The 27,958-nt window shown below is 49.4% G+C and overlaps 1 protein-coding gene across 2 annotated transcripts in view; it reads right to left on the bottom strand.

Moving 5' to 3' along the window:
• The window catches only part of SNX29 (sorting nexin 29), a 294,688-nt gene that overhangs the window by 240,628 nt on the left and 26,102 nt on the right, over positions 1-27,958 (bottom strand). The window contains exons 4-8 of one of the 2 annotated variants that reach the window (XM_058680249.1): positions 24,749-24,873; positions 8,635-8,815; positions 6,040-6,110; positions 3,385-3,633; positions 15-393 (exon numbers count right to left, since the gene is read on the bottom strand). In XM_058680249.1, the coding sequence (XP_058536232.1) occupies positions 15-393; positions 3,385-3,633; positions 6,040-6,110; positions 8,635-8,815; positions 24,749-24,873 (1,005 nt within the window). The remainder of the gene's footprint in view (positions 1-14; positions 394-3,384; positions 3,634-6,039; positions 6,111-8,634; positions 8,816-24,748; positions 24,874-27,958) is intronic. The other variant, XM_058680250.1, reaches the window with a different exon arrangement.

Below are 27,958 nucleotides of genomic sequence, written 5' to 3'. Positions count from 1 at the left end.
TCTCTAGAACCTACTTCTCAGGCGACTCGGAATGGCCAGCCTGTTGCCTCGTGGAGGAGCGTCCATACAAGCCGTCCTCATTGTCTTCGGCATCCTCATCATCGATGCTCTTCACATCCAGCTTTGTGTACCCAAGCTCTCCATTCAGAGACAGAGAGTCAACCTTCCAGGAGCTGCTGCTCTGGCTTCCATTGGAATTGGGACCAAAAGGGCTTTCAAAGGCCGACATGATGTTGATGGAGGAGGAGCGGTCAGAATTGTCCTCTGAGCTCTCCCCTGCCCCAGGGATCTTTTTAAAAACTTCCCCAGAGTTCTGTTCATCCTCCTCATCATCAAATGAGATGATGTTGGTCACTTTCTTTTTCTTCTTTCTCTCCTTTTTACCCTTGGTGTCTGGCAAAAGAAAGGATGTTAGGGATTAGGGAAAGTTAGCGGAACAGAAGGGTAACAAAGTCAACCCCTCCCATCAGTGACACAGCACAGTGTGCCAACCTACTGGGAAATTCATGTGAAGACGAACTCAGATTATTTTTCCATTCTTAAGGAAAAAAGTCTGACCATGGACAACTAGCAAAGTGGATGCGAGTCTCACCCTCTGGCTTAAACACTGCATCAAGCATGCATCAAAGTGTTCTGTCTCAGCAGTCACATGCTTCACGTGATGCTGCCATTAATGAACTCGGAAGATATTCCCAAGGCTGGCAGAGGAACCCAGGGAAATCAACGTGTGTGTGGCAGGTGATTTGTCACTGGCCACCAACTTGTCCCTCTCTGTACAGCACCCCTTCGAATGCAACCGTATACGGTCCTCCCAATGAGCAGCTGTGTCCATTTCTGCACCTCCTGGAGTCTGGGCTGGTTCAGGACTGTGTTCTTCCCAACAGAAAATGGCAGGGACAACATGAGCCCGGGCATGAAGAGGTCTCAGTTTGTGCCCTGAGAGCACCAGGTACAGAAAGGTACTGTTTGGAATACTGAAAAAACTGTATGGAACCAAGACACCCCCACAAATAAGTCCACACTCCTGGATGGGGCCATCTTGCATGTTCCAAGCCAGCTAGCAGCTTGGGACAGCCCCATGAGCGAGCCCAAGAGAGACCAGCAGAAGAAGCACCTGCTTACAGAATCAAATACAATGAATTGTGGCAGTTTACAACCACTACAAGGTAGAGCTGTTTTTAGCACAACAAAGGCTGGTTGGCATAGAAGAACAGCCACAGAAATCAGGACTAAGATAAAATTATATTATATATATATAATTATATTGAGGTGGCAGTTCCTCATCCTTGGGTACTGGGACATGTGGAAAGTCACCTGTGGTTTCCCCCTTTGTCTCACCCCTACCCCCAGAAACAACAAGAAGAAATAGCAAATTTGGAACCAATGAGTTCACCCAATTTTCCCTAAACCTTGATCCTTCCCACCCTGATCAACCATGTAATCATTATTAAAAAATAAAATTAAAATATCATATACATTTATATAATAAATCTCAAGCCTGAACCGAGACAACCGAAGACAATTCCAAAAATCTCAACCTAACCCAAGGTGCGGTGTGGTGAGGCCTCACTGTTGCCATGATTGCTGTGTCACACGGAGGTTCCTGTGCGGAAGCCTTACACCCAGTGTGGTGGTGCGCAGAGGCTATGACCTTGCAGAGCAGGGGGTCAGTGAAAGATAATGGAGTGATGGGAGGAGCACTGCCCCCAAGGGGGTTCCTAACCTGGGCTCATGGAGCTTACGCTTCCCTGGGAGGTAGCAGTGGTAGCCCTAACACTGGGATCTGCAGCACACCTACCGCTCACCTAGGCAGGAGATTAAGCTCCTGGCTCCTGGCTTTACCCTTACCCAGCCCTGGCTGAAATTTCTCTCTCCCTTTCACCATGCCTTTCAAATAAATAATGAAGAAACTTCAAAAAAAAAACTAAATTTTTAAAAATTGGATGGCAATGATACAAGTTTCTGTGTCCCTTTTTGTTGTTGCTGTTGTTAAAATATTTATTTTATTTTTATTTGAAAGGTAGATCTACAGAGAGAAGGAGAGGGGCCTGGTGTTAGCCTAGTGGCTAAAGTCCTCACCTTGCATGCGTGGGAATCCTATATGGGCAACAGTTCATATCCCAGCTGCTCCACTTCCCTTTCATCCCCCTGCTTGTGGTCTGGGAAAACAGCGCTAAGGCCCCTGCACTGGCAATGGGAAACCCAGAAGAAGCTCCTGGCTTCAGATCAGCTCAGCTCTGGCCATTGCGGCTACTTGGACAGTGAACCAGTGGATGGAAGATCTTTCTCTTTATATATCTGAATTTCCAATAAAATAAATGAATCTTTAAAGAGAGAGAGACAGGCAGAGATTTTTCCATTTGCTGATTCCATTCCCCAAATGGCTGCAATGGCCAGAGCTGGGCCAATCTGAAGCCAGGACCTTCCTGTGGGTCTCCTACATGGATGCAGGGACACAAGGACTACAAGTAAGGAGCTGGATCAAGTGGAGCGTGGAACATGAACTGTCAGCCATACGGCATGCCAGCACCACAGGTGGAGGCTTAGCTTACTTTTCCACAGCACCAGCCCCTCCAGTGTCTTTTTACACAAACGCCTCCCTTCATAGTCCAATTCTGCTACGTCATCTGCATGAGAGCTGCAGCAGAGGGAGGGGGCACCCAGGGCGCCATGGGATTCTGCATGTTTATCACCTAATTCTTAAGGACGGCTTGTCTGTTGCATTTGGGAATGCTGGGACTAAGTACTTTAAAAACCAAAATTCCAATTTTTGCTATAGCAAAATCCCCATGACTGGAAAGGTTCCAGAGGTACTGGAAGCCTCTTGCGAAAGCAGCCCTACTGAGTAAGTTTCCTCTGTCTCCCCCAGCCTTGAGCTAATGCTGATAAACTCTTCGCTCAAGCCTCTGTTTAAGCATCATCTCTCTCCAACAGCGCTCTCTGCATGGGTTTCATCCCATTCATCACAGACCTACTGAATTATTGGTAAAATTTCCACAAACTCTGCACCCCCACCCATCTCAAGCATGCGATGCAGTGTGTGCTGGCCAAGTGTCAGACTCAGGCCAGTGCCTAGCCCATGGAACACAACCAGGTGACAGGCAGAGGCAGGGAAGCGGGGAGCATGAGATGCCAGCTGTCCTGGCTTCTGCAGTTCTCACTCCCTCCCCTGCTGTGGGCTTCCAGCAAGCTGTTGGCTCTCTGTCCCCACATCCCACACACGAATCACGCTGTCAGGTCCCTCTGGTGTGCATGAAGGATGGCAAAGCAAACACAAACCAGAAAGGGTTCTTTGGAATGACCTTCAGGGGATGAGGTGTGGCCCGCTTGGCCCACACTGGTCCTTTTCGCAGCCCCACCCCCGACAGGCCCCTTGTCACTCACCAGCACCGACATTCCTGCACACAACGGGCAGAGGGTCGGTCTCCTGCTCAGGTCTGATGAGGATGGAGACAGCAGAGGCGGCCGTGATCTCCCGGAGAAGGCTGCTCACGCCCTGCGTGGACTCCTTCAGCAGCGAGGTCACGTTCTGCGTGGACTCCTTCAAGAGGTCCGACACGGTGGGAGCAAACTTACTCTGCCCGTTCAGATCCTTGTTGTCAATGTTAATGGCGAAGAGTATGGAGTTGAGACCTGCCCAGAACAGGGACAAACATGGCTCATTTGTTGTGAAGCACTCACACCTGTGACACAAGCAGCGGGCAACAGGCACACACGAGGAGTCATGCTCCCCTCCAACATTAATAAAACCTGTCCACAAAACCACAGCCAGTAGATACCAGGCAGGCAAACAATGCCAGGAAGAGGTAGGGCACAGGTTCAAAAATCAGACTACCTGACCCCAATGTCTAGGCAAGGAACCTGTCATCTCTGTTTTAAGTTCCTTATCTATTAGAAATGACACTACCTCCTGCATGAGGTTATATATATTAAAGACAGTCACCCTCCAAAACCACTCAGTTCCATAAGCTACCAAGAACATGTAAGGCCCAGGGTGATGGCTCAACAGTTAAATCCTCACCCCACAAGTGCTGGGATCCCATACAGGTGCAAGTTCATGTTCAAGATGCTCCACTTCCAATCCAACTCCCTATTTGTGGTGTGCAAAAGCAGTCGAGGATGACCAAAACCCTTGGGACCCTGAACCTGCATGAAAGACCCAGAAGAGGTTCCAGACTCTTGCCTTTGGACGGCTCGGGTCCGGTCATTGAGGCCATCTGGTGAGTGAAACAGCGGATGAAAGATCTTTGTCTCACCTTCTCCCCATAAATCTAATATGCTTTTCAAATAAAAATAAATAAACCTTAAAAAAATAAAAAGAATGTGCACTGATGATGCCAGCGTTTGCAGGTTAAGCTGCTGCCTGTGACACCAGCATCCCACATGTGTGCCAATCTGAATCCCAATCTGACAGCCTGGGAAAGTGACAGAGGATATCCCAAGTAGGAGACCTGGAAACTCCTGCTTCCGGCTCTGTCTTGGCTCAGCCCCAGCTATTGGGGACATTTGGGGAGTGAGCCAAGGCACCTGAGCAGAACCTTCAGAACATGCTCCACATCGGAAACCCTAGGATGACAGGATATTCGGTCACTGTCCCCATCCCCCAGTAATGAAGCAATTAAAATGCTGCCTGTGGCCCTCTACCATTCTCTCTCCTCTTCCCCCAGATAAAGGAAGAAAAAGAAAATCGGAAACAATGGTCTCACCCTCTTTCCCCAAGTCCTTGACCCTTGCCACCCTAATCAGTGGTCCACATGAGCATGCATTCTTATCAACTATGTATGCAACAGCAAAAATAAATCTTTATAACCTCAACTGAATTTGAACTGTGGTAATGCAGCAAGGCGGAGGAATCCACCATGGGCGGGCTGGCGGGGGGTAAATCCCAGTGCCTATAAAACTGTCACATAATGCAATGCAATCAATAAAAAAATAAATTTTTATTAAAAATAAAATAATAAAAAGAGTAAGAAACAAAAAAATATGTACTGATTATACCATTATGATTATTTTGGGCAAAAACTTGCATTAGTATCCTATGGCCAACAAAGGAAGTCATGGTTAAGGCATGACTTATTCTCAACAGTAGACAAGAATGTCATAACCGGACCCAGCTTGGTAGCCTAGTGAATAAATCCTTGCCTTGCATCAACCAGGATCCCATATGAGTGCCAGTTCATGTCCCAGCTGCTTCACTTCCCATCCAACTTCCTGCCTGTGGCCTGGGAGAGCAGTCGAGGACAGCCCAAAGCCTTGGGATCCTGCACCCACATGGGAGACCCGCAAAAGGCTCCTTGCTCCTGGCTTCGGATCAGCTCAGCTCCAGCTACTGTGGCCACTTGGACAGTAAATCAGCAGACGGAAGATCTGTCTCTTTCTCTCTGTAAATCTGACTTTCCAATAAAAATAAATCTTTTTAAAATGTCATAACTCTCAGGATGTGGGACTTAACTTTCAGGGGAAAAACTAAAGGAGGAAACAGAATTTCAGAGAAACACAAATTACCCAGACTCATCCAGGTGACTTCATCTTTTACCCTTTGAGTGAGTCAAACAACAGCTTGGGCATAACCTAAGCAACATCGGTCCAGGACCTTTGACAAATCACGTGCCTGGTCCTTTCCTACGACTCTCACTGCTTCACAAGGGTGACTGTTGAGCCACAGGGAATCCCACCTCATAGAAGAGGAAAGTAAAGTTAACAACATTCACAAGGGCCACCCCAGGTCACCAGGCAACAAAGGAAAGAGCCAGGATATAAGGGTAGCTCTCCTGTCTCCATTTCACCAATTCCTTATATTCCACCTGCCAACAAGTTCCAAATAAAATCCTTCAACCCCAGGCTTTCTCGCCAGAGTACCAAATCCTAAAAATACAGAACGCGGGCTCATTAAAGGACAGGCTGTAATGAATGCCCTGCCGTGTTGGTAAGGGAAAGGGGAAATGACAGCGTCCCTTGGGGTACAAATCGACCCCTCACAGCCCCGCTCTACTTGCCAAGCTTCCCAGGACTGTCTGCCCCCACCCAGGCCAGGCTTACCAGCTGCCATTGTAGGAAGCATGCTAGACCTTTCTTCATCCATCACAAAAGACCAGTCTTCATAAAAAGTGCTGTGATGGAAGAGAGAAGGTAAGGTTCTTAGTGGTAATCTCTGTGTCCTTTGGCCAGGCAAGGTCACAAGACAGCTCTCCGAAAACCTGAGTCCGGTCACCCAGGGAGAGGATGTGTGTTTGAGGTCTCTGCCGGTCTGCAGCTTCTAGCTGTAAGTAAAAGACTGAACACACACGCCTCCTATCACTTCCTCTATGGTGGTGGTGGGGGGGGGACCCTAAGCTTTAGAGTACTGAAACAGACATATGTAAATGTGTAAAGCAGCATAGCAACAGGAGGGTAACTTCCACTCCAAACCTGCCCCCTAGAGACACACAGGAAATGCAGGCTGGCCATCAGGGTGCTCCTGATTTGGCTAACACAAGGAATAATGCCAGGAAGGAATGACAGAGCCCCATGGCTCTGCCAACCAGAATATTTACTTCTAATACCTACTTGGGCTACAGATCCAATTGCCCAAGTAATCCCTGGAAAGGACTGAGAGGCTAAAAAGGCCCCTGAATGTAAACAGCAATTGGTGGAGGGCAAGGGGGTACAGATGGAGAAGTCAACAGGGTCTGACCCAAGTCAGTCAACGGTACAGTCGGAGCTTAAACACATGCCTCTCGAGTGTGGTTTCAAGGCTCTGGAGCCAGGACTGCCTCTGAACCAGGTCGCAGGACTCCAAATTAACAGAGCTCGGCTTCACTGAAGTCTAGGCACTGATGCATGACCTGCAGTGCAGTGAGCAACTGGGAAAATGAGCTGCTGAAGTGACTGAGACAGCCTATTCCCAGGCTCTGCAGCAAAGCAGCCTGGGGAGCACAAACCATAAGCTCAAGCTAGCGTTGCAACTGAACCCAATCCCTACATTGCGACCCTCGCGAAGTCGGTTAGTTTCATGTTTGTAAATGAACGTGGCATTCCCAGAGAGTAATTAAGTGGCTTGGTTATGGCCAACTTCCCACGGTTAAATGCAACTTGGGTGCCAAGTATGTAACTCTTAACTAATTGCACATAATCTGCTGGGAAGAGTTTTACTAGAAATGTATTTTTTTAGAATGAATATGCTTGTTTGCCTTAACTACTGCTAGGTAGTGTTCAGGTGGTACTGATGTTCTTGGCCTCTAGCACTGACCATAAGCAGCACATAGGTCTATTGGAGGCAGGTGTCCTGGGTACCAGGATTCCCGTTTCAGACCCACATAGTCTCAACACACAACTGGACCAGGAGTCATGAGCAACATCAATTGGAGAACTTCAAGGGTATCTGTAAGGAGTCCCAATGCACAGTCCTAGGACACCTGCCACCATAGAGGGGACTGACCACAGCAGCAGCAAAAGTCAGCAGGGACAACACACGGCCAGACAGGAGATCTGAGATGGTGCTGAGTGCACATGGAACACCAGCCTGCTGAATTCAATGGAATTTCACTGCTGAGGACCTGGCCCTTCTGATATGAAAGCTATTCAGGGGACCAGGGCAGGCGAGGTCACTGTCCCTGTGCAGCATCAGGCAACGATTAGCAGCACGCCTAGCCCACCACTCTCAGAAGCCCAAGTCAGTACAAACGAGATCAGATTAGGGCAAAGGATGGTGGAAATGCCAACCTATTAGCAGAGTTATCTCAGTGTAAATTACAGGCGATTTAACTTCCTTCCCTAGGCTCCAGCACTTAGGACAGCTTTTCAGGGAAGGCGGTTGACTGCCATCATCAGCCCTCACTCAGGGCTGTCTCCACAGCGCTATGGTTAACCACTTGCCCTGACCCAGCTGAGCATGGCTGTGGCTGTGTAAGCTGCACTGCGCAAGCAGCCGTGAGTGGAAGGGTCATGGTAGGTAGAAGCTTTTGAGAGCCAGCTGTTAGGTCAACCCTCTCTTTTCCTACCTTGGCAATCATGAGAGTGTGGGTGGAGACACAGCTCCGGGCAGCCTGGCTCCTGGAGAGAACAGGCTCTGCCCACCCACAATCAACAAACAGCCCAGGAAGAAATGAACCTGGCCCTTTCGAGCCATTGAGGTTTTTGCGGTGTTTGCCATTGCAGCATAGCCTGACCTATGCTAATGGGAGCAGTCAACTGTTTGAATGTGACCAACAGAAAAGTAGAACAGTTTTTGATCAATACCGATCACTTCTTTCCCTAACATAAACCTTACTTATTTTCTCCCATCAGGGTGAAGTGGAACAAATGCAAGAATTTCAAATTAAAAATTCCACGAGGTGCAGAGCCGACTGTCCTAGGACAGCAGCTTCCTCAGCATGCTGGATCTGAATAATGGTAAGCGCTTATGGGTGCTGGCTCCAAGCAGGTGCCAGGCTTAGTCTGTGGCTCATCTGTTCTCCCCCAACCCAGCTGTGGACACAACAGAGCAGCACACACAAAGGGCTGCAGGAGAGGAACCTGCTTACTCCACTCAGCAGGAACAGCAGGCAAACCCAAGCCCTTGGACTCCACGTTGCACCCACCGTGCGGACCCTGCAGTGCCACACACACACACACACACACACACACACACACCCCGGAGCCCAGCCAGTCAGGTACCTGAGCCTGCCACGGTCAGCCAGGAGCGCGTGCAGGTAGCGCTCCAGCGAGTGTTCGTTGAGGGCACAGCGCAGCCAGGCCCTGCCACGGCCCACGTCCGAGGCGATGTGGCGCAGGCCGTAGAAGCGCTGCAGCTCGTGCCTGCTGAGCACCTCCCGCACGTAGGACCAGAACACAGGTTCTGTGGAGAGAGGACACACACGTCACTCATCCTGCCATGCTTCCTGTGGCAGGAACAATCCTCACCCCATCCCCATCCCTACCCCCAAACCAGGTAGGTTTCTGCACTGTGCAAGAGTTACTTCTTGGGGAGAGAAATGTGGGACGCACAAGAGAGGCCACCAAAAATAAAAGTGACTCCAAAGCCCACCATCCTGACATGACCATCTGGAATACTTTCAAGAATCGCCTTCTTGGGGAGGGCGGGGGAGAATCAAAGTACCTATGAAATTGTGTTACATAATACAATGTAATTAATGAATTAAAAACAATAAAGAAATTAAAAAAAAAAAGAATCGCCTTCTACTCATCTTCCCCATACTCCAAAAAAAAAGCATGCATGACCCCGTGTCCTCCCAGAAGATCCAATCTCCAGAACTGCCTTACATAGGTAGCCTTTTGTTTCACAGCTGGGATTAAGAAACAGATCTGTAAGTGGGTAAGTTATTTTGGAAAATCTCCAGAGGCCCAGGGTCATCACAGGCCTCTTCATAAGAGGGAGGCAGCTAGAGACTTGACAAATGTAAGGAGGCAAGGTGACCAGTGAGGCAAAGACTGGAGCCACATGCCCACAGCCAAGCAAGCCCCGCAGCCGCCGGAGAGTCGCACAATCGGAGCCTCCAGCACAAATGACCCTGTCATCACCTTGACCTTGGCCTGGTGGAACCGACTCTGGACTTCTTACACACTGGTGAGAAGATGGGTCTGTTTTTAAGAAGCCACCAGCTCTGTAGTCATTTGTAACAGCAGCCAGAAGAAAATAGTACATGATATTGAGAGGGAGATAAGGAGAGATGGAGGAGGGGAGAGGAAGGGCGAGAGAAAATGTAAGACCCTAGTTCATTTATTTTCTGACCTGATCAGCAACATTTTCTTATAATTAAAAGTCTTTGAAATAAGATTTTTGCTGGCTTCTCAGTGAAAAGTTAATTTAACTACCTCTCTGTTACTGGGAATAGAACAGATTGCCAACTTTCCCTTAATACAGAAGCGAACATCCTTGTACATAAATAACTGCCTCTTTTCTAATTGCTTAGGAGCTACTGCCACACACTCAGTACTGATAGAAAAAGATTCAAGGCATCAATGGAAAGCCAAGGAAGTTTGCTTTTATTCGTAAAACAGTCATTCTTACAAACCCGTAAACTCTCAAAGCCATTTTTTTAATCCACATGCACAGTTCTTCACAGCTACCAGTCTCCCGTGTTCTCACTGTGATAAGGCCCCTTCCTGAACGCTGGCTCATCAGAACTCTCCACGCTGCCAGAAGCAGCAGCACCAGCAGAAGCCACCATTTACAGAGCCTTAACTGTGCACCAGGCATGCTGGCACCAGACGCTTTACCTCTGACATCACAACCACCAAGGTCATGTCCATGTCCAGGATGAGGGCCACAGCCTAGGCAAATGAAACAAGCAGCCCAGGGTACACTCAGCAGTAGCCCAGCAGCACGGCAGCTAGGAACTGCCACCCACCTTGACAAACAAGGGGTCTCTACCTTCTTTTTTTTTTTTTAAGATTTATTTTATTTTCATTACAAAGTCAGATATACAGAGAGGAGGAGAGACAGAGGAAGATCTTCCTTCCAATGGTTCACTCCCCAAGTGACCACAACGGCCAGTCCTGCACCAATCCGATGCCAGGAGCCAGGAGCTTCTTCCACATCTCCCACGTGGGTGCAGGGTCCCAGGGCTTTGGGCCATCCTCAACTGCTTTCCCAGGCCACAAGCAGGGAGCTGGATGGGAAGTGGAGCTGCCGGGATTAGAACCGGCGCCCATGCGGGATCCTGGTGCGCTCAAGGCAAGGACTTTAGCCACTAGGCCACAGCACTGTGCCCTTCACCTCTTTTTTTTTTTAAGATTTTAAAATTTATTTTTATCGGAAAGGCAGATTTACATAGAAGAGAGAAAGATCTTCCTTCCACTGATTCATTCCCCAAGTGGCCACAATGGCCAGAGCTGAGCCGATACGAAGCTGGGAGCCAGCAGCCTCCTCTGGGGCTCCCATGTGGGTGCAGGGTCCCAAGGCTTTGAGCCATCCTCAACTGCTTTCCCAGGTCACAAGCCGGGAGCTAGATGGGAAGTGGAGCAACTGGGAAACAAACCGGTGTCCATATGGAATCCTGACAGATGCAAGGTGAGGACTTTGGTCACTAGGCTGCCACGCCAGGCCCAGCCCTCTGCCTTCTTTAAAAGGTTCATATTCTGCACGGTTTAACATCCAAGGGCAGGAAATGGTGATGCTCCTACTGTAAAACCTAGAAGCTAAACAGACCCACAGGTCCCTCTGAGAAAATGACCCAGTCTTTGACCTGCCCTTTCCAGAAGGACACAACACCTGCATCTCCAGACACTGCCCTCACTGCATTCTTTCCAGGAGACAGCAACTGAGTCAGAGATAACAAGACCCACCTCCAGGGGCTTCCGGAACAGGACAGCATGCACAGGGGATATCATGGGACTCAACTACCCTGGGGCGAATCTCACAGCCAGCTCCTCAGTTCCTCCCCCACAAGATAAACACGGAAGTCCACCATCACCTGGAGCTCTTAGGGTAACTGGAAAAGTTACCCTAAAACTGAATGAAATGTGTAGCCCCTAACAACCAGCCGTCACCTCCTTACTGACCATCCCCTTTAGGACACAACCATGGTGTGGCTGGCTTCCTCATCTTCTTCTGTTGCGGGGTAGCAGGCAGAGGGAGGTGTTCAGCCAACCCTGGCACTCAAACTAGATAAACTTGGCAAGAAGAACTGGAGAAGGGTGCAGCTCACTTAGGGTTGGTGTCCATCTGAAGCCCTCAGAGTCAACGCATTCTGCTTCCCAAACTCAGGAGATGAGTGCAAACCACAAGCCACACAACTGTGCACACAGCCTTCTCTCCATCCTCAGATTACTTGGCAAACAGGGCAGCTGGCTTTAAGTGTTGTGAAACACCCCGGACAGCCACCTGTGTAGCCGGCAGGATTCCAATCAAGCCAGTCTCTCTTGCATCCCGCCACTCCTGAAAACAACAGCCCCCTCCCTCTGACCTTGCGTGCACATCAACACCTGACGGTGTGTTTTCACCCTTCAATTTTGCAAATCGCTTACCGCAGCAGAACCCTGTAAGGCTTGTCAGGGCAAAGATGCTGATGGTAAGAATTATCCCAGTGGGGTTCCACTTCCACTGCCAGAATTAATGTGCTCTATTTAGAGCACAGCTCACCTGCCATTTAACACACAGTGTCCATAATTTAATGTGGGAATAGATGTTGATCCGTGTTGAAACACGGGGTTAATTCCAAAAGTGGGCCATGGCTTCTGCTCCTCTCAATACCTGAATGCCAACCAGAATGCGAGCCAAGAAAGGGGCACTGGGCCCGGCTGCCTGGGGTGCTCGTTAGCCAACAATGAATGAGTAATGGCCTGGCTCGTGGCACCGTTACAGGCCTCAGCTTTCAGCACTGCCCAGAATTCATACTTTTGGGGGCCACAAGGAAGACAAAAACTTTGGCTCAAATTCTAGAACAGGCATTGTGTGGCCTCAGGAAGTCTCCTCTACCCTCTATTTTCCTTATCTCTGCAATTGGGATAATAGTGATTGCCTCTAAGGACGAATGCAGGAAAAACAAAAACACATGCACAATGCATCCAATAATGTGGTCTACAAACATGCGCCATAGTATTCATTTAATTGGCACAGAGCCAGAGCCTAGTGGAACGCTATTAAAACCGTGACTCCAGGGGCCAGCACTACGGTACGGCACAGCAGGCGAAGCTGACGTGTGACGCTGGCATCCCATAACTGAAAGCTGATTCCAGACCTAGCTGCTGCACTTCTGATCTAGCTCCTTGCTAATGCGCCTCAGAAGGCAGCAAAGGGTGTCCTAAGTTCTCCCATGTGGGAGGATCAGGATGGAATTCCAGGCTACCAGCTTCAGCCTGGCTCAGGCCAGGCTACTGCTGCCATTTGGGGAGCTCATCAGAAGTTATTCTCTCGGGCCTGGCGTGATAGCGTAGTGGCTAAGCTCCTTGCCTTGAACGCGCCAGGATCCCATATGGGCACTGGTTCTAATCTCGGCAGCCCCGCTTCCCATCCAGCTCCCTGCGTGTGGCCTGGGAAAGCAGTTGAGGACAGCCCAAAGACTTGGGATCCTGCACCCACATGGGAGATGCAGAAGAGGCTCCTGGCTTCGGACTGGCTCAGCTCCAGCCATTGCGGCCGCTTGGGGAGTGAACCATTGAAAGGAAGATCTTCCTCTGTTTCTCCTCCTCTCTGAATATCTGACTTTGTAATAAAAATAAATGAATCTTTCAAAAAAGAAAAAAAAGTTGATCTCTTACCTGCTCTCCCTCTGGCCTTTGTCTTTGTAACTGTGCCTTTCCAATAAATTTTTTTTAAAAATCTTTATTTTTTTTATTTATTTTTTATTACAAAGTCAGATATACACAGAGGAGGAGAGAGGAAGATCTTCCATTCAGTGATTCACTCCCCAAGTGAGCCACAATGGCCGGTGCTGTGCCAATCCGATGCCAGGAACCAGGAACCTCCTCCGTGTCTCCCAGGTGGGTGCAGGGTCCCAAGGCTTTGGGCCATCCTCAACTGCTTTCCCAGGCCACAAGCAGGGAGCTGGATGGGAAGTGGAGCTGCCGGGATTAGAACCGGCGCCCATACAGGATCCTGGTGCGCTCAAGGCAAGGACTTTAGCTGCTAGGCCACGCCGCCAGGCCCAATAAATAAAATTTTAAAATAATCATGACTCTGAGCCAAATTTCAGGTCCCAAGAAAGCAAACAGCAACCTCCTCCTTTCACCGGTTCCCAGCATTCCTCTCTCCTATGGGATATGGGATACATTGAGTTCCCTGTGAAGTTGCCCTCACACTATTCTGGCCTTTTCCCACACAGGGCTGGGCAGCTAACCTGGCTACCACAGGACACTGGCAATTCTGGTTTTGTCTTTTAGCACTGTACAAAGTACTCCTTATCTTGATGGCTGAGGTTTTGGCACCCCCTCAAACTTTGTGGCTTAAGTGAATGCCTGCTGGCCTCACATCTGTCCCAACCTTGGCCTGTGAAGTCCTCCACCTAGAGGAGAACTTAGACCACAGAAAAATGAAGCTCCACTTCCTTCTACAACAGAGTGGCCAACAACAACCTGAGAGCCAAATTCAGCCTGCCACTGCCTCTGGTTCTTGTGAACGCAGTCATACTGGCACCCAGCCATGCCCATCCGTTCACACACTACGGCTGCTGAGTGGCTGTCATACAGAACTTGGGGTCTGCAGAGCATGCACTAGGCACTATCCTATCCCTTAGAGAACAAGGCTGGCCTAGAAGTAACTCTAGTAACCTGGTAAACCAGGAGCTACCTGGGACTGTGGTCCCCTCTATCAAATGGAGAGAACGCCATCTGGAAAGATCCCAACCACAGAGAAGCTGTGCAGAGGGCAGGTCCAGGCAACGCTGGGCCCCTGAATCCAGCTCAACCCTAGACTTCTCAATCACAAGAGTCAGTGCTCCCATCCCATTCAAAGTCGAAAGGCCAAGGACAATGAGCTGGGCTCCCTGCAAACAACAAAGGACACATCTCATTCTTGCAGCCTTGGCCTACAGTGAACCAAAGCATCTGACTCGAGGGCTCAAAGGGGCCAGAACCTCCCATGACTTAACCTTCACCTCCCCGGTGACCTGTCTCTGTACGGTCACTATCCTGGGCATCACATGCACAGTTAAAGAAGACAGGCAAGGCATGAGCCAAGCCCAGCTCCCTCTCCCCTTCTTGTGGGCAAGGGTAAGTAATCCCAGGAGGCCACAAGGGAGCAGAGAAAAGTAGAGAACAAAACTACCAAGACCCCAGTACCTGGGGAAGGAACACACCACAGCCCCAAGAGCAGGAGTCTGTTAGCCAAAGACTGCAGGGGAAGGGATTCAGGCAGGAAAGGAACACCATCAGCCAGGCATTGTGTCCAACACTCCAGGGTATGTCCCTGGAACCGGGGGAACCTTGCAACTAGGGGCACACAGCTGCTCCCGCAGCTCCCCTGCTGTATCCTCATCTGGATAAGGCCCCGACCCCACAGCAAGACAGAATGGCTCAACAGAGTTCCTGCTCAGGGCAGCAGCTGTCACAGGCTACACGACCACCTCCTGCGACTACAGCACAGGAGTAGTCATAGTAAAACTGTATAGAGTATTTAAGTGTGGTACATTGTTTACGTTTTAAGAACATACTAAAAATTGTCATTTTAGCCATTTTCAAAAGTGTACAACTCAGTGACATTGAGTTACTGACAATGTTGTATAACCATCACTCCTAGCCATCTCCTGACTTTGCCATCATCACAAACAAAAAATTCACACCCGTGCCACAGTGTCCCCACCGCAGGCTCAGGCAGCTTTCCTTCCTTCTCTCTCTACAGATGTGACTACTGTGGACACCGCCCCTGAGGACAATCATGTGGCAATCGTCCTTTTATGTCTGGCTTCTCTCAGCATACTTCTGAGGTTCATTTAGTTTGTAACGTGTCATGGGACCTCTTCCTCTCGATGGCTTTATTAAAAAGTGAGGAACTGGTCAAGCATCAAAGCAGCCAGGACTTGTGGAACTTTCACCTGGTTTCTATTTAGGGGTGTGCCCTCTCCTGTGCTCACAGCAGAGGGGCCAAGAGCCCCGAGGCTTATAAGATGGGCAGTACTGGTCTTACAGCTGGCAACTCTGAACCCAAGTCCTGGTGTTCATTAACAAGACATCAGGATTGAACAGTTTGCTAAGAGGTCACATATACCCAACAGGCGTCACCCCATCTACCCCAGATCTTACTGTGCTGGGACATTCTCATGTCCCTTAATAAATAGCTTCTGGGCCCGGTGCCGTGGCCTACCAGCTAAAGTCCTCGCCTTGAACGCGCCGGGATCCCGTATGGGCGCCAGTTCTAGTCCCGGTAGCTTCACTTCCCACCCAGCTCCCTGCTTGTGGCCTGGGAAAGCAATCAAGGATGGCCCAAAGCCTTGGGACCCTGCACCCACGTAGGAGACCCAGAGGTGGTTCCTGGTTCCAGCACCGGCCATTGCGCTCACCTGGGGAGTGAATCACCATCAGATGGAGGGTCTTTCTCGCTATCTCTCCTCCTTTCTGTATATTTGACTTTCCAATAAAAATAAATAAATCTTAAAAAAAAAAATAAATAGCTTCTGGCCCAAGTCAGGAAACAGAAATTTCAACCCAAACACATGGACCATCTTCTGCTGCTTTCTCAGGTGTATTAACAAGCAGTTGGATGGGAACTAACACCCATACAGGATGCTGACATTGTCAGAGGAGGCTTACCAACCTATTCCTGACACAGGTCCCCTTGAATGGCATATTAACTACTGCAATAGTAGCAAACCCCCTGATGTTAGCTATTTTTTAATTATAATGGAACACAGTATTTCTTCGTGTATTTAGTAGCTCCTTCCGAGGCTGCTTTGACCAGACGCAGCTGACTGGTAAGTTCATGAACATAACAGAAGCATCAAAGAGGGAAGTGAAAGCACTGCAGGAGCCGGGCTGAGGGGAGCGGACTTCCCCTCACCACCAAATGACAGGCCCAGGAGTCTTCTGGCATATGCCACTTCCTCCAGAATTAATTTTCTACAGAAATGCATTTGCTACCCAACGTGACCCAATGGAGCAAAACGGAAATTCTGGTTTGAATTAAGCACTATCAACTCTTCTCAGAAATCCCCACCAAGATGGTGTAAATTAATAGCACCCACTTCCACCTGACAGTGAAGATGCGTGTGACAGCAAGGGGTAGGGACTCGGTTTCCCGGGAAAGTGATGGTACATTTTCATTCGACATCCTCAAGCCACTAGTATGAATGCAGTCATGTTATGCACTGGACTATGTACTGTCAGAGCTTCTGCAATACCCTGGGTGTACCTGGGATATACTGGAGCTGCGAGGATGAGGAAGGATGGACCCAGTCCTTGATCCTCAGAGGAGCAGGCGAGGAATTGAGTGTACCATTCCTGGGTCTGATGAGAAAAGGACTCGACTATAAGACAGCGTAGAGTCCAGCTACATGGGACAGGGTCTGCTAGGTGGCTTTTTAAAGAAAATATGTAATTTCAAGAGCAAATGGATCTAAACCACAATTGAAACACTATTTCGCACTCATTAGGATGGCTACTATTAACAAAAAACAGGAGTGGCTTTGTGACATAGTAGGTTAACCCATCCCATAATGAAAGTCCCAGCTTGCTGCTAATGTGCCTGGGAGGCAGCAAATGATGGCTCAAGTGCCTGAAACTCTGCCACCCACATGGGAGATGCAGATGGAGTTCTGGGAGTATAACTTTCACCTCATCCAGCCTGAGCTTTTGAGAGCATTTGGAGAGTAAATCAGATGACAGAAAACATGTATTTATCTTTCTACATCTCTCTCTATCACCCTGCCTTTCAAATAAACTAATAATCTTTTCAAGAATACTTTATATGGGGCCCGGTGCGGTAGCCTAGCAGCCCTAGCCTGGCACATGCAGGGATCCCATATGGGCACCAGTTCATGTCCTGGCAGCCTCATTTCCCTTCCAGCTCCCTGCTTGTAGCCTGGAAAAGCAGTCAAGGATGGCCCAAAACCTTGGAACCTCCCACCCACTCCCTCCCCAACCCCCTTGTGGAAGACCCAGAAGAATCTCCTGGCTCCTGGCTTCAGATCAGCTCAGCTCTGGCCATTACGGCCACGTAGGGAGTGAATCAGCAGATGGAAGATCTTCCTTTCTGTCTCTCCTCCTCTCTGTATATCTGATTTTCCAATAACAATAAACAAATCTTTAAAACATTGCTTTCTAACTGGGGGCCTGCGCAATAGCCTAAATCCTCACCTTGCACTCCTGGGATCCCAAATGAGTGCCAGTTTGTATCCCAGCTGCTCCACTTCCCATCCAGCTCCCTGCTTGCATCCTGGAAAAGCTGTAGAGGATGACCCAAAGCCTTGGGACCCTGCACCAGTGTGGGAGACCTGGAAAAAGCTCCCAGCTGCTGGCTTCAGATTGGCTCAGCTCTGGCCATTGCACTTGGGGAGTGGATCAGTAGACAGAAGATCTTTCCTCTCTTTTTCTCCTTCTCTGTATATCTGCCTTTTCAATAAAAAATAAAATAAATCTTTGAAAAAAAATACTTTCTTAGTGAGTGGCGGGAACAAAATGGCACAGATGCCATAGAAGGAGTGGATGATTCCTCAAGAAATGAAGCTCAGAGCGACCATGTGACCCAGCAAATCCAAAAGGACCAAGAACAGAAGAGAGCCAGTGCGTGTGCAGCAGTCCACTGCTTTCCCAAGCAAAAGAGCAGGGAGCTCGATTGGAAATGGAGCAGCCAGGACTTGAGCTGGTACTCTGATATGGAAAGCTGGCATCGCAGGCCACAAATACCCACTGCATCACAAGTCAGCCCCCAACAGACTCGGTGCCATGGCTTCGCAGAGCTTAGCATCTAATGGGAGCACAGGCAACTAACGACAGGGAGTGGGGAATTCTCCCATCACATCCCAGCGGGATGTGGACTCTCCCATCCTACGTTCTCTACGGCTTAGCTTGTGAACCCTGTCTGTAAAGGGATAAACAACAGATACTCGAAGGGCCAGTGCTCTCAGAACAGCCACAACAATGTGATAATGAATAGGCATGGCAGTGTTCCCATAACACTTTATTTACAAAAGCAGGTGGCGGGCCATAGTTTGCTGACTTTCGTCCTATGGTGTCATAGCTTACTCAGTACTTGCTGCTAATTCACTCAAACTCAAAATCAGAGAATCACAGTATGTCATAGACCACTCTTTCTGGAAAAATAACAGGCCACTACAGTCAAAATAACAGTTTCAGAACCACAAATCAGACCTCCGCAGAAATCCCAGCTCTGCTGCTTACAGGTTCTAGAAAATGAGGTAAACTATTTCACTTATTTGACCTATGCTGCATCCATCATAAAACACGTTTTAGGGGGTAAGATAAAGAATAGAGGGACTCTTTTTAAAAAAACAAAACAAAAAAAAAAGATTTATTTATTTCCATTACAAAGTCAGATACACACAGAGGAGGAGAGACAGAGAGGAAGATCTTCCAGCCGATGATTCACTTCCCAAGTGAGTGCATCGGCCGGTGCTGCGCCGATCCAAAGCCGGGAACCAGGAACCTCCTCCAGGTCTCCCACGCAGGTGCAGAGTCCCAATGCATTGGGCCGTCCTCGACTGCTTTCCCAGGCCACAAGCAGGGAGCTGGATGGGAAGTGGAGCTGCCGGGATTAGAACCGGCACCCATATGGGATCCCGGGGCGTTCAAGGCAAGGACTTTAGCCACTAGGCCATGCCGCCAGGCCCGAGGGACTCTTTTTTTAATTTTTCTTTTTTATGGTACAGTCACGCAGACTCAGAAATTTCCCTTTTCAACCTCCCCTTTCCCCCTCTTCTTCACCGTTTCCCCCTATATTATTACAACAGTATAGTCCTTTGCCAACAGTCATAAGTCCATCATTATACTATTTAAGCATATCATGGCATTGCAGGTATAGACAATGGTAGAAATTCCAGCATCCTATTGCCAAGAGATGGGCTCCCATGAAATTGTTAACTATCTTTTATTCAGAAGTAGAGATGACTGACTATTGGACTGTATCTTCACTTCTCAGCACAGTTGTCTCCCTTATACAGTTCCTCTAGATGAATCTATGTATATACGTGTTCATCTATAAATCTATTCATCTTGTATCTTACATGAAATTTGCCTTATAGCAGAGACAACATGTGACATTTGTCCTTTTAGGATTGGTTTATTTCACTGAGCATAATGTCTCTAGTTGGGGTTCTTTGTAACAGCTCCCTGGGCCACAAGTCAGTGCAAGTCACCTGCCTGTGGTAGCCAGTTCATCTTTTAAAAAGCAGAAACTGCCCATAGAGCCTTTCCAAAAGTAACATGCTGATAGCACCAACACAGTGTGAACAGGCAGGCAGCTAGTTAGGTCTAAGCGAACAGGCATCCTTGCAACCCTTTACCCATCTGTCAAAACATGGACCTTCCCAGGATGCATGGACCTTCCCAGGATGCACTCGTGTCTCATCTGGGACCAAGAGGAGACATTATGATTACCATATGGATATTAAAACTCCCCCATAAGGTGCCATGAAACTCCCAGATGGCTTCACACATGTAAGGCAACACCCCCTACTTCATAAGAGAGGCTGAAAATGGAGGAGAGCTCTTTTGTTTTGCCCCAGACCACGGTTAGGGGTATTGTTCAGGTCCCTCTTTCAGTAACCATCTGTCCTGCTCAGGATAGGTTTTTCTTCAGTTGAGGCAGCCCACACTCATGCATGAATGTATATTCTCTTTCACTGTAAATAAACTCTGTTCTCACTTACACTATATATATGATACCTCTGTTGTGAATTCTCATCCCTCTGTGGAGTAAGACCCTGGAGTGAAAACTAGGCCCGGTGCGGTAGCCTAGCAGTCCTCACCTGGCATATGCAGGGATCCCATATGGGCACCAGTTCATGTCCTGGTAGCCTCATTTCCCTTCCAGCTCCCTGCTTGTGGCCTGGGAAAGCAGTCAAGGATGTTGGCAACCAAGAGCTTCAGGGGCAGCTGAACAACCCCTCATTGGCCAGAGTGGTTGGGGAGTGAGCCTGCATGACATTAAACCAGCCGTAACAACGATCAGCTTGTCAGTGATTTAGAAAAGACATGAGACCCAACTGTGACCAAAGAGAAGGAAGGTCTTCCAAGACAGCTACTGGCTGAAAAGGAGACATTAGAGAAAGTGGTTGTGGTGTGAGAAGTAATGTTTGGAACTGTGACAACGATTTTACGACCACAAAGAGTGGACAGAAGTTGGTATGCTAAGAATGACAGTTCAGAAATGTCGGAAGTTGGAGCGAGCATTGTGGCACACTGATTTGCTGCCATCTGCAATGGCAACATCCTATATGAGTACAGTTTAGTCCCTGCTGCTTCACTTCTGATCCAGCTGCCTGCTAATGTACCTAGGAAAGCAGCATTTGGCAGCCCAAATAGTTAGGTCCTTGCCATGTCTAGATGGAATTCCTGGCTCCTGGCTTCAGCCCAGCCCAGCCCAGCCCAGTCCAGCCCTGCCCTGCCCTGCCCTGCCCAGCCCAGCCCTAGGCCCTAGGCTGTTGTGGCCATTTGGGACGTGAACCAGTTGATGAAAAATCAGTTTCTCCCTCCTAGTCTGTAACTTCCAAATCAATCAATCAATCTTCAAAAACAAATTAAAAAAAGAAGTATGGAAAGTACATGAATATCGAGAGCTCTGCAAAGGCACAGACTTGAGGAACAGGAACTCCACACACCCAGGAGTCCTCCTTGTGGAGCTCTGCCTGCCCTTGAGGCTCTCTTCCTCTATCTCAGAGCTTCTGGGAGCTTTGAGGACTTCTGCACCGCCTGACGGGAGAAACAGAGTGCAGGACCCGCCAAGGAGCAAGACCTCAGTTGCATAGTTTTCCCCTGCAACTCATGCCTGTTGCAAACTCAGACTGTGCCCTTATGGGAAAGAGGGTCTCTGCAGATGTGATCAGTCACAACAAGGTCATCCTGGATGAGGGCTGGCCCTAAATTCAATGACTGACGTCCTCCCAAATTGGGGGAAGCCCATGGAGGGACAGAACGGAGGTCACGTGATCGGGGAGGCTGGGGCTGGAGTGGTGCAGCCACAGCCAAGAAATGCCAAAACCAGACCCCATCAACTGGGAGCTGGGGGCTGATTCCATCTCTGTGTCTTGGGAGGGCACTGGCCCTGGCAATGCCTTGCTTTGGAACAGCTGGCCTCCAAGAACAAGAGGGAAAGCAGATGTTCCTGCTGCTTGCGGTCATCCGATCTGCAGTTACTTGCTACAGTAGCCGTGGGAATGAAGTGCAAACTGGAAAGCCCGGAGAACTACACCCTGGAAGGCGGCAGCAGAAACATGGCAACCCCTCCAACAGCGAGGGCCAGAGAAGCAGCGCAGTCCTCAGCTGGGGGAAATGCCACGAGCAATGGCAAGCCATCTCCAAAGACAGGTGAGCTGTCCCCCAGCTGCAGCGCTCCCCTATGGCTCTGCACACACAGCACCCGAGGGGCGCATACAAGGGAAGGATGGAACAACCAACACAAGCACAAAACCAGGGCAGCTTCTGGCCACAGGCGAACAAGAAGAGCAACAAAACCTTCTCCCCAAAAATTGGCTATAAAACTGGACACGATTAATAGCCATCTCAGCATTCCAGAAACTGAAAGAAGTTTAGGCTTGGAAACTGCTGATTTTTTTTTCCCTTTGATCTCCTGGTTGGTTTGTTTCTTTTCATTGTTGAATTTCAGATGACACAGCAGGAATCCAGGGTGCCTTTGCCAGGAGCTTCTCCAAACACATCTTCCCTTTCTCAGCCAGGGCTGGAGGCAAGCTGACAGCCGCCCAGCTGACAGACACTAGCTTACCAACCATGCTGTGATTCCAACCATCTCCAAGTGTCCAGTCACTCCCTGGGAGTTCAGCTCTCCTGTCTTCCCAAGCTTACACTCTTCCTCTGGGAACAGAGCTAATGCCACGGCACTGTGGATTACTGTTTAGTCTCCCCTGTCACTTTCAGTTTAGCTGACTAGGCTGCAGCGACCTGGGGAGGAGCAGTACTGTGCACAGACCATGCCAGAAGAGGGCAGGCTATGAGGAGCCACGAACATGTATGCCTCAGCACTGCCTGGACCAGTTGTGGGAACCCCAGCAACTTACTCACTTGTCCCAGGTTTTGTTTCATTATCTTGAAAAAACACAGCTGGCCAGCATCGGGAGCTAACTGCAGAGACATCTCCAACACTAGCGCCAGCGGCTCGGGACCAAACTTGGGCTTCCCTGGCACCCCTCACCGCTATGGCAGGCAGGTCCTTGTTTTAGTCCTTTTTTACACCTAAAGAAACAGAAGCTGAGAGAGGCGTGCCTGGTCACTGAGCTGTGTTCTCCACTCTGCCACCTGCCTCACACAGCAGGGAGGAGGAGCCAAACAAACACACCCTCCCCCTCTTGAGGACTAGAAGAAAAGGTTTCAATCAGCCAGGAACTACTCAGCAGTCAGCAAATGGTTAATTAACACTGCTGACAACCAGGACTACGAAGCACTTAGTGCCAATCTCGGCTAAGCTAGTCTGATCTATTTGTGCTTCTAACTGTAGTCTGATCTATTTGTGCTTCTAACTGGCTGGAGGCTGCTCAGCACCTTCTGGTCAGCAGAAAGCAGCCAGACTCTGCTCATCGGCCATCTCCCCACACAAGCGCAGAGCTTCTGCTCAGCCAGACAGGTGTGGCTGTCAGAGCCAAGGGACAGAAAGACAGGCATTCCAGTCTGGACAGGACGGGAAGAGCTGTCCTCAAGGCCGACAGGAAAGAGCCCTACCAGAAGACAATTCGGAGGAGGGGGATGAAAGTCAAAAGGGTTCTGGGGCACTGAGGGTAACTGTTTAAACTTTCACTAAGATTCAGGAACTGCACCTGCTCCAAAAGATACTTGGCTGACTGCTGCTGACAACCCCCCAGAGATGAAATGCCCTCCCCACACCTCATTTTGCAGGTGGAAAACACTTAGGTTCCACAGGAAATGCTCCCAAGGTCATGTGAGACTTGCCCTTGCAGCCTAACTCCAAAGCAAGGGTTACTTCTGCTTTGCCTGGCAGCTGCCAGTGCCAAGACAGAAGAAAACAAGAACCACCTGGCTTACTCCACGCCAACTCCACTGAGGTTGCTATTCCCAGGCCCAGGCGAAAAGGAGAATATTAGAGCCCAGCCAGTCAACGGGGTCTCTGGGCAAAGCTAGGTCCTTTAGACTGCCACCTACCAGTCCCCAGCACCAAGTGACCCTGTGCAGAGGCTTGGTGGAGCTTCCCAGAGAGAGAAGCCTGGGAACATGCTCAGAGCTGACAGCCAGCTGCCCCTGCTGCCAGCTTCTCTCTTAACTGTCCCCTTGCTCCCTGGCTTTTCAAGAAGAGAAGCCAGGAGCTCAGGAGAAAGGTCTCATGTGACCCAACCCAGGAATCGTACCACTACGGAAAAGGAGCCACTGGGGAGCTGAACAACAAGAACCAAACATTTGTGACAGGAAGGGCTGAGGGCAGAGCAAGGAGGGAGAGGGACAAGGCTGAGACATCACCTCCACACACAGCTGGGCCTTGAGGAGGCCCAGCAGGTGACAGCCCACTTTCCTCTGCAGTCACACTGATGTCACAGCAACAGGATAGCTTTGGAAACTCAGGATGACCAAGAACCTGGCCAAGAAGGGTGAGGGGAAGCCCAGGGCAGGTTTTAACAAAGTCACATGCTTTAGGCTTCAGACGGAGACTGACATGTTGGAAAACATTTCCTGGCCTGTAGAATGGAGATCATGGGAGCGCCTGCTGCTCAGGGGCTGTCGGTCTCTCGCACAAGGTAACTCACACCCCCAGCGCCAGCCCTACACCAACTCTTCATGGTACTACTGAACACGCCGCCCCCAGCCTGGACGGTTCCCCTAGGGAAATGCTGTTACGTTGTGAATGTGGACAGGAGACATGCAGTTATCAAATCCCACACTATCTCATGCATAAAAATCAGCCTATCCATTTCCCAGCAATTGCTGCAGCACACTGATGACATGAGCACCTGGGCTTGCAGGTCCCAAGCCCAGAGGAGACTGTGACACTGTGGCTCCGAGAACGCCGCGCAAAAGAAGACTTCACGCAAATCAAGATGCTAGACAAAGCTAGTGTTTCTCACTACAAACAAGACATGGGCTTCTGTGCACAGAGAGAGAGAGAGAGAGCGCGCGCGCGAGAGCGCAGTGCCGCACAATTGCCTCCCCTCCTACTTAAAAGCACAAACAGCTAGCGCGGTGAAAGCAGGCGCAGGGGTACCTGTTTCGGTTTTGCTGGCGAAGCCCGCTGCTTGTTTGATGGCCGCGGCTGTGAGTGCCAATCCTCGACTCCTCTTCAAGCCATGTTGCAGGACAGCTTCAAACTGGGCACACAGACAGGTCACCCTGCACGAGAAGCCGTGACTTAGCAATCTGCCCTGTGGAGGGAGTAGCCAACCAAACCAGCCCCAGCACCTCCAAGGAAGTCAGGGAGTTGCCAGGTGCAAACCTCAGTGGTCAGACAGGAGACACCTGTGCTGCCCGGCGGGGGAGGGGCGGCCTGTGACCCCGGTCACTCATACACCTCCACCTGCTCAGGTTCATATCAGCAGCACATGGCGGGGTTCGATAGACTGTGACAGTGAAGAAAAATGTTAAAGCAACAGGCCAGAGGACGTGGTACCCAGTGGTGGGGAGCTTGATGTGTGGTGAGGTCAGGGCATTAATTGTATCCAAATCACAACTTTCAACTCTAATTCACATCACTTGCGGTTGGAGGAACAAGATTATCTTTTCAGAAATTCAATTCCCAAGGCTGGCAACACTGTAATTTCATGGCTTGTTACATACACTACAGAAAAAGGATGAATTGGGATGCTCCTCCTTTGTTTTGTTACAAGAGATAACACTGTCAACACAGATCCACGATTGATGGGATTTTCAATTAAGTTACAATTACTGTGTTCTTAATTGAAGTTATTTCTCAATAACCATAGAAATGAGAGATTGGGGGACCCATTTGCTCAGAGATGCAGTCCCAGGAACCACATTCAGTTCTTCATGATCCCGCACAGTGCTTCCGGGGCTCTGCCCGACTGCCTGTGCGGCCCTCAGAGCCCCTTCCATTCACCCAGGCAGCAGACCTTAACGGAAAGCCTCGGGAGCTCCCAGTGCCAGGCACTAGTCTAGGCTCTCAGGATACAAAGGTGGGGCTGAGGCAGGCCAAGTCCCTCACATCACTGAGGTTGGACGATTCTAGCTGTGGGCGATATACGAGTATGATAACCAGCCCGTTCCAAACCATAAAGAAAATAAAACAAGAGAAGGCAGGGTCAGCCTCAGATCGAGTGGCCTGAATGTTGGTAACCTTTGGGTTATGACCTGAGTATGACAAGAGGCAGTAAACTGGGCAGAAGGGCCCAGTGCAAAGGCCCTGGGGCCACTACCAACCAGCTCAGCCTTGCCTAAATGCAGGCACTTCCTGCCCCACCCACTCCCACTCCTGTAGTAATAATACTCCAGGTGTTTATCACTCTGTGGGTGGAAAAATATTTCCACACCTATCTTTTTGCTAGCTCCTACCATCAATATTATGACATGCACACGACAGGCATTATATCTACATTCCAAAGTTGGAAGAAACAGGTTTAAAGAAATCTAAGAGACCCCAAGACAGCATCACAAGCAGCCCTATCAGGATACGCCTTGAGCCTGGAAGCTAAGGACACCTGTGTCCAATGTTGGAATGCTTGCATCCCACTCCCAGCTGCAGCAACAGGTTCCTGCCAATACAGACCCTGGAGACTTCTATGGTGGTTCAAGCGACTGCGTCCTTGACAGCCAGAGGGGAGACTGAATTCTCAACTCCCAGCTTCATCCAGGCTCAGCCCAGCAGCTGTTATTGTGGGCAGCTGGGAAGTGAATGAGCAGATAACATCTCTCTCTCTCTCTCCCTCCCTCTTAAATAAATACATAAAAACAAATTTTAAAATATCCTAGATAACGGTGGGAATAAGCAACAAGGCCTGCACTGCATCCTCACCTACCCCCATGTTGAGCCAACACAGTTTCTAGCATGCCCCATATCACAGAAACAAACAACTTTGATTCTAAGATAAAAGTCCTCTCATTCCTACGCCCACTCTTCACTAAAGCCACTCAGCCTCAACGACGGCAACCCCCAAACCACAAACCCACAGCACCAGGCCTCGGCCTGTAACAAATGTCACTAACCCATCCCCAAGTTCCAAGCTGCTGCCGCTACTGCTAAACACATAACAGGCCCTGGATACGCACAGGGCACCTGCAATTGACCCTACTGGTCAAACCACCGTAGAGTTTAATCACAGTCATGCAGTTTGGGCTGGTTGCCGGAGGCCCTGTAGCCAATGAACTGATCTGACCATGAAGAGTCAACTAGGTAAGCTATAAACAATTCACCGGCTCACTGACGAGGTGTTGCCAATTACCTTGTTTTTTCCATCTACCTTCTGCTTTCCTATAAACACTGTCTGATGAAGTTGTTGGATAGAGTTCATAAAATCTGCTCCAAGGGCCAGCATTGTGGCGCAATGGGTTAAGCCCTCACCAACAACACTGGCTGCTCCACTTACCATCCAGCTCTCTGCTAATGCTCTAGGAAGACCATGGAGGATGGCTCAAGTACTCCAGTGCCTATGCCTGTGTAGGAGACCTGGATGCAGTTCCATGTTCCAATCTTCAATCTGGCCTGGCTCCAGACCTTACAGCCATTGGGCAGTGAACCAGCAGATGGAACAATCTGTCTCACTTTCCCCACTCCACCCCTTTCCCGCTCTCCTCCTCACCCCCTGTGCTTGCCTCCCTCTTTTCCTCTCTGTAACTCTGCCTTTTAAAACCAATCAAGAAACAAACAAAACAAAACAAAAGCTTGCTCTGACTTTGGCAACAGCCTGATTCATTCTGCTGAGCCATACTGCTCGCTTCAGTTGCTGTAAGGATGTTTCAGTGATGCCAAGGGATCAAAGCTGACCCTCCACAGGAGGATGCCTACCCAATGCCCCCAACCTAACATTGCCTCAGCTATGCTCTTGGCTTGTCCCCTCTCTGCTCCAGCACCAAGCTCGGTCTCTGATACAGAGCACACACAAGTTCTCTTCCAGCTGGCAGACAAGTGGGTGATTAACCTTGGACCATAGGTCTCAGGGCCTGCTCATTCTGGGCAGACATCACTCTTAAATAGTAGATGCAAGTCGATTGAGATCTGCAAGTATCCCCCAGCCATAAATTTGACAGCTTCCTGAAAAAATTCTGCAAAACCATCTATACTCCAAAGTAGCTAAAACACAGGCACCTAGCAAAATAGACCCAGAATGGGGACCTGTCTCAACAGGCAGAGGGGCAGAGCTGGGGTGTGGAGAGAAGTCAGGTTGTGCTTACAGTTCTTCATAATTAACCAAAGCCTCTACCTTTAAGCAAATCAACTGCAAATACAGTGAACTCTATAAGGCCA

The sequence above is a fragment of the Ochotona princeps genome, chromosome 24 (genome assembly GCF_030435755.1).
Source record: "Ochotona princeps isolate mOchPri1 chromosome 24, mOchPri1.hap1, whole genome shotgun sequence".
NCBI classification, from domain to species: Eukaryota; Metazoa; Chordata; class Mammalia; order Lagomorpha; family Ochotonidae; genus Ochotona; species Ochotona princeps.
This window is presented reverse-complemented; position numbering and strand designations above follow the sequence as displayed.